We start from the raw sequence: 13706 nt of genomic DNA, 5'->3' as shown, positions 1-13706 counted from the left end.
CGATGCATTTAAATTATGGAGATGTACCCGTTCCATACAAATAAAACGTGTTTAAATGTGTTAAATGTTGAAGCTTCTTGTGAGTAAACCTAATCAGTACAATATTCTATTTCATATAATTTGCCATACTTTCAATGCACAGTTACCCCCCCCCCCCAACACACACACCTTTATTTGAAATCCATATATAACCATTGTTATTCATATTTTTCAGAGAACCCAATGTTACGGCGGATGTCAGTCTATCAATAAATACATCGTTAAGCGACATGGATATATTAAATATAATATTGCTGGGAGAACTAATCCAGTCTTTGCGGCTACAAAATGTATCTATTTTCAACAGTAAGGCAATCCATATACCCTCTATAATTCGTTGTTACCATTTCCTAATACGACTTTTACATATAAACGGGTTTTTAAAAACTAAAATACTAGTACAGTATGCATAAATGACTTAGTATACAGATAACGTTGTTGTATACAAATATCACACATACCGCGTGTAGCATGCACATACATGTGTATTTAACAGTGTGTATGGATAACTCACGCCAACAGCAAAGTAATCAAATAACAAAAATTAACGCGTACGCGCTGAATCAGACGGCCTGTCAAGTAGCGTTGGATTTCCCTGCTTGTACTTGACAAGGAGTAGTACAACCACGTGGGTTTTCTCCGGGGATCCCCTACGCCCAAGCGAATTATTGAAATAAAATTGAACAATATGTTAGATCCGAAATGACGTAGTTTGTGTCGAGTGAACGTTAAACCCCATTTCTGTCTCTTTCTCTCTCTCTCTGTCTGTCTCTCACTATAACATTTACTGATTTGCGCATGTGTTTTTTCTTTTATTTTCAAGTTACTCCAAGTACAAATAACCCAGCGCCATCCATCATAACCGAATCTCAACAACAAACTTCAAACAATGTAGAAACATCTAGTACATTGATGACTACTGGCCCGTCCACTGAATGGTCAAACCAAGACCAAACAGCTGTCGATATACAACCTACTTCAATAACAAAAATGACAGCCACAGATACTGCATCCGAAATAAGCCCAGAATCGTCATCAAATATCGAAAATTTATTTGTTCCGGCCAGCTCTTTAATTGCCGAATCATCACCAGGCCTTCAAACTCCTAGTGTGGTAAACTCAGTTAAAGTAACATCAATGACATTAGGTGAACAGGAAACGACAACACAGACTGGGGAACCAACGTCTGAGATAATTGTGGCATCATCAAGTGAACAACCAACTGTTGCCACTACTTCCTTGGCCGAACAACCGCTTCAAACATCTTATGATGTGCCCCAATCGAGCACACCTGTTCTTCAGCAAAGTTCGTCGACAATGGATGCTTTAAAAGAAGAGACCTTGTCTAGTTCAGAGATAGTAAAACTGGAATCTCCAATAGCAGTAGTCGAGTCTTCATCTCAAGATTTTTTCCGTACTTCTTCTCAAGATGTAATTGTATCTTCTACTCCAGCGGTACTCCAGAAATCCTCTCAATATATAATACAGTCCTCATCTGAACCCGGATCTTCTCAATTTGCCGACCAATCATCCTCCCAAGCAGCAACAGTCGAATCGTCGCCTGAGGTAGCAATGCAGTCTACCTCCAACACAGTTATTCAATCCTCCTCTCCAGTAGCAGTACAGGATACAACCCACACCTCCATGGAACACCAAACAATACCTAGTTTTCATATGACTACTTCGATTGTGAACGATTCTGACCAATTTGAGCTTTCGGCAACTACCTCTAATCAGGTTACGGTACAGTTATCATCTGTGTTTCACGAATCAGCTCTACAAGAGTCAAGTTCTGTTACTGCTGTGGAGTCTAGTCGATTGGTGGATGTAATAAAGACAAGTTTGTTAGTGTCTTTACAAACTTCCACACCATATTCCACAAAGCAAGCTGAAATGGTCATGTCTTCAACACTTCCTCTGCCAGAATCAAGCGATATTTATATGTTGAGCTCATCATTAAATCCTGAAACATCATCAGAGGTAGTTATTGCCGGAGGTAAAGAGACAAGTACCGTACAAGAGCTGCCGAATACTTCGTTTGTGAAATCGACAATAGAAATGTCGATCGGGGCATCATCTTCAATAACACACTCTGGGGTTTCATCGTATGAAGTTCAAAAGGAATCGAGTACTAGATACACAGAAGAGAGCTCAACGCATATGCCAGATGGATCTTCCTCTATTTTTACGGAATATTTTTCTCCTAGTAGATCATCAATGTTGAATGCAGAAATCTCTACACCCATGCAATCTGAAGTGTTGGCCAGTAATTATGTTAAATCTACAGAAATGGCACAAACCACATCATTGACTTTAAGGTCCAGCTCTTCAGTGAATGTAGAAGTATTCCCTTCGCAGTCAAGTTCCATTGAATTTTCTTCGCCGTACATAACATCAGCTAAATATACGGAAATGTCCTCGAGTATGTCGTCTTCTACTATTATTCCCACTTTTGCAACAGAAACCAAAGTCATAGAAACTAATTCAATACCTGAACAAGAGGCTCTTTCGACAGATTCTAGTTGGGAAGGATCGCCATCAGCTTCCATGATACGAGAATCATCTTCAGTTGTCACCATCATACCAACAAAATCCAGTGAAATGGAATCGTCCCAATCCACCGAGGCAACGGAACAGTTAACATCAGAATCATTCATTATTATGGCAACAGAATCGATAAACACGTCGCCCTCAGTTGCTGCCTCTGAAGAAGTGGTGAACTCGTATTCTACAAGTATGTACCAACCCATGGTGTCCATGTCTGTTTCGTCATTCTATGAAGTATTGACGAGTTCTTCACCAATAATGGCAACAGAATCCCAATCCTCTTCTTCGGGAATGTTACTTATCTCGGATTCAGTCGTGACATCACCATCCTCCGCTATATCACCGACGGTGGAAGTATCATCTTTATCACTGGATTTGACAGAAATAACATCTACAAATTCAATGATTCAAAGTTATTCCAGTTCATATTTAGAACAGCTATCCCATTCAACAGAGGTAGCATCATCATCAAGTGAAGTGGCTTTGCCTAAACCAGACCAGTCATCGTCATCCATTTTTATGTCTGAAGCATCAGACATGTCTACTAAGTCACATTTGGTATCTCTAACGGAAATGATCATGGCGTCAGAAGTATCATCATCCTCTGCTTTTGTGGTCACGGAACTTTCAGAAATTCGAGGCTCCTCGTCAACCAATATTTTGTTACCTATTGTGTCGTCATCATCAAGCATAGATTCGGGATTGGTTATGACATCTTCATTTGGAGTTATCGATATGTCTATAGACGAACTGAGTTCGTACCCTTCGTCATCATCAACAATATTACCAATTATATCACAATCACCAGAGATGGTTTCCTCGTCAACTGACCTACCTTTACCAGCACAGAGTACCAGTATCATGTCAACATCGGCGACGGTATCGGACATTATATCAAGCGACCCAACTAGTCAAATGTCAGAGTTATCACATATAATGTCCTCATCAGAAATTTCATCCTCACAAATGGAAACTTCTTTATCTATAATGGATTTTTCATCATCGACTGCACTGCCTGTTTTACCGTCCTTGGAGTTATCGGAATCCCCAAGTGTTAGTTCCGTGCCGTTTATTTCATCAGAACTGGAAACATCAGCATATTCAAGTCTTAGCCGAGAGTCAGAAATCGTATCGCCATTCTCCTCAATGAATGTAATCTTACCAACACAAATGACATCATCGTCCGAGGTGGTGTTCTCAGAAATGGTCACTTCATCCATGGGTGTAATTTTGCCATCGATACTCTCATCTTCGTCGATAGAAACAATTGTATCATCAATATCATCAAGTCTTAGCTCAGAGTCCTTTATGTCATCAGAAATGGTATCACCATCTTCCTCAATGAATGTGATCTTGCCAACACAAATGACATCATCGTCCGAGGTGGTGATCTCAGAAATGGTCACTTCATCCTCCATGGGTGTAGTTTTGCCATCGATACTCACATCTTCGCCGATAGAAACTATTTTATCGTCAACATCATCTAGTCTTAGCTCGGTGGCGTTTATGTCATCAGAAATAGTATCGTCATCTTCCTCAATGAATGTGATCTTGCCAACACAAATGACATCATCTTCCGAGATGCTGTCCTCAGAAATGATCACTTCATCCTCCATGAGTGTAATTTTGCCATCGATACTTACATCTTCGCCGATAGAAACGATTTTATCGTCAACATCATCTAGTCTTAGCTCAGTGGCATTTATGCCATCAGAAATGGAATCGTCATCTTCATCCTTGATTGTTATCTTGCCAACCGATGTGGTCTCCTCAGAAATGGTACCATCGTCCTCGTTTGTGTCAGAATTATTACCTGTACTGCCATCGGAATTACATTCATCATCAGTGGACTCTTCTTCGTTAGATATATTTTCATCTTTTTCCTACCTCATAACATCTTCAGATCTTATGGAATCAGATAAGATACTCACATCATCAATGGCTACACCCTTTTCCTCGATATCATTACCAGAAATAACAACATCCTCTGAAATGACATCATCATCGCTGATTATGATACCGTCCTCTGAAATATCAAGTTCCTTAATGCTGGCATCTCCTATTTTAACCTCTTCGTCAATGTACTCGTCCTTAGTTATGGAACCGTCGATGTCAATATCTTCTGTAGAGGTTATTACATCTTCCAGTCAAATGGTATCGGAAGAAATATCAACATTATCAATGGTATATTCTTCTTTTGAGATGATAACAACTTCTTCCTCAGTACCATTACCAGAAATAAAAACTTCCTCTGAAATGACAACGTCCTCATCTTTGATTATGATACCGTCATCCGGGATACCTTCATCGGAGATGTCTGCCTCATCTTCCACAGCGATGATACCTTCCTCCGAAACAGCTACGTCTTCTTCCATAGTCATGATACCATCCTATGGAATGACCACAACATCCTCTGACATGATATCCTCTACTTTATTGACGCCATCCTCTGGAATTGTTAGTTTGTCATCCAATATGGTTTCCTCTTTAGAAATGATGACATCGTCGATACTGGCTTCGTCGCCACTAATGGAAACATCATCCAAAATAATGACAACGTCCATGCTTGTACCATCATCATATTCATCATTATCAGTAATCCAAACATCCACTATGCCATCATCGTCTTTGGAGATAGTAGCCTCATCGGTATCATCATCAACAACACGAATTATGGCTTCATCAGAGATGGCAACGTCTTCGTCAGAAATAGCAGCATCTTCATCGATTATGGCCACATCCTCAGTCATTATTGTGTCATCAGAAATAACACCATCACCAAGCAGTTCAATGATAGTAACATCATCGTTAGTGATTACAAGTCCTCGTCCTATAGTAACGGTGGAGATAGATGGCCGGTTTAGGATAACCAACGGTAGCATATGGTCAGATGCACTGAACAATAAAACAACTGTTGAGTATATAACTTTGAAAAATGACTTGAAAACAAAGGTAATTCTTCTTTTTGTTATATAAAATTGAACTAAACATCCGTCAGTTATATAGTTATATATAGGAACTTTCCAAATTGACGAGAGATATGTTTTCAGTAGTTATATAATAAGTAAATAAGGCATGTCACTGGATGTTGGGACTTTGATTTCAGAAACCAATTGCTCGATTAACTCCAATTTTATATAAAATTTAGCAGAAAGGTTGATTATATACACCAATTTTTCAAACCATATTACGTCTTAGCTCTATATTATAATTTAACCTTCGGCAAAGTATTACTTTTTATAAATGACGTGCGATATCTATTAGTAATGTGTACTTTAGGCGTGTCATGGTTCGCATATTTATTGTCGTGTGTAAACTCGTATATTCTCTGCACATATTATATACATTTTTATGACTCCTAATTTAGTTTGAACGTCTGATATTCCATTATGAAGGTTTCTTGTTTGTGTGTACTAGTTGAAATTGTGTGAAAGACGCAATATAATCCCATAATAAAACATGTTTTCAATACCCATTAAAAATGCACATTTTAAAAAATTGTTTGAGTGTCTATCAAAACTTATCGATATACATGTTTATTGAATAGAAAACGAAATCCCGTAGTGTTAAATAAACTAATTGTCTAAAGATTATTTTTTATTAAATGAATATTTCTAGCCTATCCTTTGCACGCCAGGTTGGCAGTGGTTAGTCTCTCGGATATGACGAAAAAATCAAGGTAAACCACCGTACACATCGGGGGGTGCACGTAAAATAAAACTTCGTGGTGCACGTAAAATAAACCTCATCGAAATCAGAAAAGAGTAGGCGGAAACGTCGCTGTACGGTCTAAAATCCCCATATATTCCATTGCATGCAAGTAACGATAGACATAAAATTTACCATGTCATGTCTGTGTCAAAATGCCTGACGTATAGTGTTAATGACATTAAATCTCATTCCATTCCATTGATTAAATGATTATCTTTTTCAGTACACCGATTATACATTTGGACATTGACCGATTGCACTTAATTGTATTTTTTATTATTTTATTTACAGTTAGATAAGATGTTTAAAAACAGTGATTTAAAGGATACCTTCAAGAATATTAACGATGACGTTACTTTTAGGTAAGAATGACTTCCATAAATATAATAACTCAAGTGAAATCCTAATCATAATACACAACATTAACGTATCAAAATAACGAATGTCCAAATACCAAAATCGGGTACTCCGACAGAATGTTTAGGCAAAGAAAAGACAGAGCTGTTACTTGAAGAATAATTTGACCTTACATCGTGGACTTTCTCCGAGTTTTACATAATATACCTTCCACAACTTGAACCGAGATTTGAAACAGATTTGCCAATTTATGATAGTCGCGAAATTACATCGTTATGTAGGTCTTTCATCGATCATTGTAAGTTTTTTTATTTAAGTAAAAATTGTGTGTTTTGGCGTGCCGGGGGTGGGGGCATACGGTAGGCCTTTAAAGGTCATAAGGTATGCCAATGAGTCAAGTGACGTGGTTTCGATCCCATGACCTAGTTTGTGTTGATTTGATTTAAAACCCCATCTCTCTCTCTTTCCCTAACTAAACTGGAAGGTGAGAGCGACGCAAATTTATGTATTTTATATTATTTTGGCTTTTTAAAAATATTTCTTCAGGTTCCCTGTAATGTTTTTCACATAATTATTGTCTATAATTTTAGTCAAGGAAGTGTGATAGTTGATTATTCTGCTACGTTCCAAGGTTTTGAGTCAGTGTCTCCCGATGCAGTCACGAAAGTCTTTAAAGATAGTATAGCAAGTAATAATAATTTACTGGGAACCTATACAATCGATGAACAAACCATAGAGCATCAAGGTAGGTTTATTCTAATTTTATATGAAGATACAATAAATCAGGTTTTAATTACGGTTCAATGTAAAAGACAAATCTGATATTTTATGATAAGCTCTTTATGTAATGATAAATCGATATATCGCCGATTACCAAGCTTGTAAGTTTGATTGAAATTTTCTTTCGCGCCAATATAAGTAAACATAAAAAAGGTCCAATCTCGTGCATATTGAAACTTTTCAAGATAAACCTGGATCCACAACTTCCACAACAAAATGGGTGAATTGTTAGTTAACTTGGGTTTTTATATATTATCATTTCAGAGAAAGGATCCACCACAGCAACGACACCAGCACCAGGTGGTGTTCCACCAAAATCTCAACTATTACCACATTGGGCTATAGCGGTTATAGTTTGTGGGGGCGTATTATTACTGTTCTTGTTATTTATGATGTGTGTACTGGTAAGTAATATATTAAACATTTGCTTATATTTTTCGTGATCATAATGAGACTTGAAAACTCTGGACTAAAAGAAGCCGTTATCAGAAAATATATAAAGATTTATGGAACACATTGCCCCCCCCCCCCCCAAAAAAAAGAAAAATAAATAAAAATCTTCATTTATAAATAAATTCTTCACAACCAATTGAATGTTTAAAATAATGGTGCTACGGTTCAATTTGCAGTGTTCAAGGAGGCATACAAGACAGAAATACAGAATGCCAGAAGATCCAGATGATATAGGTTACAGAAGATCGTGGGCTAGTTCCAATTCTGGTAGTGGAGAATTTACATATGAAAACAAACTAGAAATCTCAGATAGCTTAGATAATAATAGAAAACAGCCTTTAGCAGAGAATGCAGAAATAGCATTAAATGATTCTTCACCTAGACATGCTGCTCTCGATTCGGTAAGTTCGGTTATATATTGGTCATTTTGAAATTGAATGTGTATTTTTCTGCCTTGGTCGACTTCCTCTTTTCTCGTCTGTGGATTCTCTATTCTCTGGTTAGTTTCTGAAAAATCAAGAGGTTGTGGTGTTTGAAGAAAGGCTAAACGACATCTGTTCATGAATATAATAGCAAACCACACATTTCTTTAGATTGATGTTTGAAATAATACTAAGTGTTTCAGTAACATCTAATGTTTCATAACGGTGGATATTGTTATTGAGCTATTACAAAATAGTTATGTAGGCCAACACCAATTGAAATTACATCCTATAGCTCAACGGATTTCATTTATTTCTTATTTTACTAATATATCTTGTTTAAATAAAACTGGTACGGTTTTCAATCTTTTTTTTTCTTTTTTTTTTTTGCGTAACATTTTAACTTTGTGTGATACGCCTGGCCATGTGTTTTAAGTAACATCCATCCAGGAGGGTGGGGGTCCATATTTCGTATCACTGTCCTATAGTATTTCCTATCACTATCTTGTATTTCCTATCACAATCCTATATCACAATATATCAAGCTTTTACAGTTCAAATCTTTGCTGTTCTTTCCTGAAATTCTGATTTAAAAATAATCCATAAACACTTGATCGATATTTTGACTATGCTAATTAGTATTGTAATATAAATTGATAAAAATTTAATTTTAAATTAATTTTGATTTAAATATGCATTACTGCTGGAAGCTGAATAAAGAAAAGAAAACTAAAATTAATTATAGAAAAGTACTGCTCCTCGGGGCCGGCTTTTAATTTGCTTGACCTTTACCCTTGTTTTTTTATTCCCAACAGCAAAAAACTACAACCTTATGATCCTGTTTGTATGTGTGCATGTATGCATGAAGTAAGTACAACGTGCACACCTTGGAACCCTAATAATTGCACCACAATAACACAATAGTTATAATATAGTAGTAATACGTAGCTTAGAATACCAATAAGCATGTCACGGGAAGCAACTCTTAATTTTGCAAGCTTAATTTGTTGATAGTCCTAAAATTGTCCGAATTTCTCGACTAGTCTACGTTAGACCAGCCACTACATCCTACCCACGAGATCCCACTCTGATCCGCCGTGATCATCCTTCAGACAAACTCATTTTCATGCTAAATCTACTTATGCTTCAACTTTATGGATATGGTAGCCTGGTCACCTAACATTCTAAAATCATCGTAATCATCCTTAAAACAACTTATATTACATGTATTTTGCAAAAATCAATATGCTTGTTTTGTGGATACGGCAATCTACTAAATAAATTATCTAATGAGGGATTTCTCAAATTGTTAAATAGTGGTTTAATGGGTAATATTTTGATTAACATTTTAACACATACTATTTTGATTGACATTTTTAACAGATAATATTTTGATTAAATTTTTTAACAGATACTATTTTGATTAACATTTTTGACCGATACTATTTTGATTAAATTTTTTAACAGATACTATTTTGATTAACATTCTTAACAGATACTGTTTTGAATGGTATTATTAACGAATGACAAATGTTTGTCTGTATCGTACCAAGCGTCTGGTAGGCTACTACAAGTCACAGGCCATACGGGGATACGGGCCCTGAAGTTTGGGCTTCGTTGGTTTCATAGTAGTTCCGGTTGTTGAGTCTGTGAATTATTATATGAGACTAAACTTGAAATAAAACTGTTGATGTTGTATGTAGTATAGAACCACAAAGTGTATTGATATTAATTTCCATTACAATCACATCATTATATTTACGCACCTAACAATTTTTAGTTTTCATTAATATTTGTGGGGGTGTCTGTTTACTTCATTTTATAAAAGCATAAGGCCATATACATTTTCCAAATTTTTGAAACGATTATATGATTCGTATTAAACCCGGTTCGACCAGGGGATGACCCCTTTGTTTGTATATGCTAACAAAGGCTATAATTATGATGAAAACTTGATCAACTTTACTACTAGATCCTTCAATTTGACGTCATCAAGTTTATAAATGGCGATGTTTTAATAAATCAGTAGAATTTTGTGTGTTGACATTAACTGTGAGTTTTCTTTTTGGTGTTTCTACCCTTTCCAATTGACAATTACCAGTTATGTTCTGCAATGAACGCACTGTTTAATTCAATTGGGTATTTATTTGATATCGAGACCCCCAAAGGTTTATTCTAGTAGCTGTCGTTATTGTAAGTATATAGAAATATGTGTACCATCTCCTTTTGTTTTAGCCTATGGTTTTATGTAGATCATAACTAATTTTTATTTTTTAGCAATTATAATGATTTGTAATTTTACTAATGCCTGCCTGTGTTTTAATTTTTAGAATAGTAACGGAAAGTCTGGAGTAAAATTAAACGGTAACATAGGAAATGGAAAGACAACATTATTTGATATAGAGCAAGAATCGTGGGAGACTCATTTATAGAAGCTATAGTGTTGCTACTTAATTCCTTCATACAGAAGCAAAATGTGATAGACTGAATCTTATTGACGTTGTCGTCATTGATGCATATTGTAGGGCGTGTATAGCCACCGTAATATTCCTGAAAGTGTGCATGTTTAATAACTGTTAACGTTCTTCATCATAAATGGACCAAGAACTTCTTTTGCTCAGGGAAGTATTTCCTCAATATATGTTGTTCGTTTTTGTTTATGTAAGTTTAGTGATAGTGAAATTCTATGCAACCCTGAAATTATGTTATAATTTAGACTTAAGTTATTAACAAGTTGAGTAAATGCTTCGCGGAGCAAATAAAATGTTTTTGTGCCCAGTCATGTGGCTATTATGTGTGAGATTATTATTATAAATTCATTTCTATAATGTAAATAAATATATAGATATATATATATATTTTTTTTATATCAAATATTGTTAATATTAATTATTGTATATTTTATTACATACTATTAAGTATATTGTAGATTTATATTATTGGATTAGGGAAATATAATCCCTCATAACGTGTAGCATAACCCATAGACCACTTTGTGTATAATAATGTTACCCATCTTTATAATATCAAGATAACGACGATGCATATGTCACTAGCTAGCTTAGTGAGTCATTTGTTTATTAGTTAATAGAACATGGCATAGCGAGAAATGAATGTGTCTGTGTTTGTTTTAGGTTGAAATCATTTGTGTCGTATTATCATTCCTTCTAGACAAAACCGTACAAACCATTGTTTAAATAAAAATAAGAGCGATTCTCTCTTATTTCATACAAAAACGATTCAATGTTAATAAAAATAAGAGCGACGTCCCTTATTTCATATACAATGATTCAGTTATTTGTAAATGAATATTTGTAGGATAAATTCTGTGATTCCACTCGTCATTCAACTCGCGCTACTTTAATAATATTATCAATAAGCAATAAAACCACAAGGAGCATGGTGAAATATATTTTACAGCAATACGTGCAGAATATTAACTAGTCATTTAGATAGTATCGACCATTTTCTCGTATTATTTGTACAAATATCGTATTAAAAAGTCTCGTTATCAACTCTATCATTATACATGTCTCCGGTTTTGATTATTTTATTAAACATTTTTTTTCCTGTTGAATATTAAAATTATATAAATTTATATATGTATACTATACATTGTGATGAAGGAAGTCTGTCTATATGTACACGTGATAATTACCTATACATTCATTTTCTTTATGTAAATATGTTTATGTATTGTTAAAAGTATATACAGTAACCAAATTAAACCATGGTCAACAGCAGACCATTAGCAATATTAATAGTGTTCAATTGAAGAACCATTATCACTTTAACATAGAAAATAAATGTATTTTATATTGGACAATGTTATATTTAAAACTACTATCCATCTAGTTAGAGAGAAGTATTTTGTCTCATCGTTCGTTTTACTGAATAGTCAAATCATGTTAAATTGAAATTATTTTTACCCACTGACGACGAGCTCGAAACCGCAAATTCCTCTTTAGAACCGGGGAGAAAGGGGGGGGGGGGGTATCTCATTTCGAGCTGGCCAATCCCACATGTCCTCAAAAAATGTGCCTTGTTTTGAACGTGTTCTGGGTGTGATAAACTATTAGTATTAAATTAAAACTATAATGTTTTGTTTTTGTTTAAAAAAAAAATAAATTTAGGCACATTTAATATTACATTTTCATTAATTACAATACACCATTGTGTGAATATATTAATTCTATTATGTTTTATGAATTCATCGATAAAAACTGCTTCAAAATTATTATGCTGTTTATAGATTCTAATTACATATTTTTGTATATTAAATTCCCAATGGTGTCGTTTTCGTTGTATTATATTGTATGATCTCATTCTTGTACATTAACATGCATTAATATACATCATAAAAGACATGGAAATAATTAATATTATACACTGGCATTTCTTTCAAATAACAATGCCCAGATCCAATATACAAGAATTGTTCTATCTTAAAACTACCCCGCATAAAATAAGTGCTCAGTTATTTAAATCCTTACTCTAGAACCCGGGGCCTGTTTCACGAAATCTTAACTAAAGATAAAATCCAAATTTTAGTAGATACTTCAATTTTGATTGGCTAAGCACTAAAATCCATCTAATATTATCCAATCAAATTACTAAAATTTGGATTTTATCTTAGTTAAAATTTCGTGAAACAAGCCCCTGGTTCCTTAAAATCTGCAGTGATGAGATACTCTCAATATAAGTGCTGAAAAATACAACCTACTTCAAACTGTATTTTCGTTTCGTATATTTTAATGATCACTCCATTTACAGAAATAACAAAACGAAACGAAATGTCGGTGAGTATCTACATTTAAGACTTGGTTACAGATACCGTTCATTGTCTGACATAAAAAAATAGGTCACAAAAACTTAGAACATTTCGTCCTTGTTCTTGCCATTCCATGTAAATACTTTTTTTATATACATATCGTTCACAATATCATTTTTTTAAATAATAAATTGTGTTATTATTAATGTCTATATTTGTATAATTACTATGAATTAAAATCTGCATTTATTGCAGTATTTGTACATTTTTATGCAAAAAGTATATTATACAGAAACGATAAACTTGCAATTTATTCAGTATTTTGATACCATTTTTTTTTCTTCAAAACATGTAATTATTATATCTATTGTATAACTCATACCTTATTTCATAAATACATTCCACTATATTCCACTCGTTTTTTTGGTTTGTTTTTCTTTAGTTTTATATGAAAATACAGGTATTCTTGATTGATCTCAGATCTCAAACGTTTATTAATGAAGGGGTTTATCGCGACTATTAATATAACTATCAGAAGACCAATAAACCCGTTTACAAACAAAAGTGGCAAGTGAAAAGAACCGTTTTTTGATTAGTGTACTAATTAATATATTGCGAGGTGTGCA

The 13706-nt window shown here is 34.5% G+C and overlaps 1 protein-coding gene across 2 annotated transcripts in view; it reads left to right on the top strand.

The window, feature by feature from the left end:
• Positions 1-13489, top strand: part of LOC126814877 (uncharacterized) — a 42181-nt gene extending 28692 nt beyond the window's left edge. The window contains exons 4-11 of one of the 2 annotated variants that reach the window (XM_050540310.2): positions 215-345; positions 863-5538; positions 6589-6659; positions 7245-7399; positions 7699-7838; positions 8064-8288; positions 9125-9176; positions 10640-13489. In XM_050540310.2, the coding sequence (XP_050396267.2) occupies positions 215-345; positions 863-5538; positions 6589-6659; positions 7245-7399; positions 7699-7838; positions 8064-8288; positions 9125-9145 (5419 nt within the window). In that variant the 3' untranslated portion in view covers positions 9146-9176; positions 10640-13489. The remainder of the gene's footprint in view (positions 1-214; positions 346-862; positions 5539-6588; positions 6660-7244; positions 7400-7698; positions 7839-8063; positions 8289-9124; positions 9177-10639) is intronic. The other variant, XM_050540309.2, reaches the window with a different exon arrangement.
• The last annotated feature ends 217 nt before the right edge of the window (positions 13490-13706 follow it).

The sequence above is a fragment of the Patella vulgata genome, chromosome 3, assembly GCF_932274485.2.
Source record: "Patella vulgata chromosome 3, xgPatVulg1.2, whole genome shotgun sequence".
In the NCBI taxonomy this organism is placed as follows: domain Eukaryota; kingdom Metazoa; phylum Mollusca; class Gastropoda; family Patellidae; genus Patella; species Patella vulgata.
This window is presented reverse-complemented; position numbering and strand designations above follow the sequence as displayed.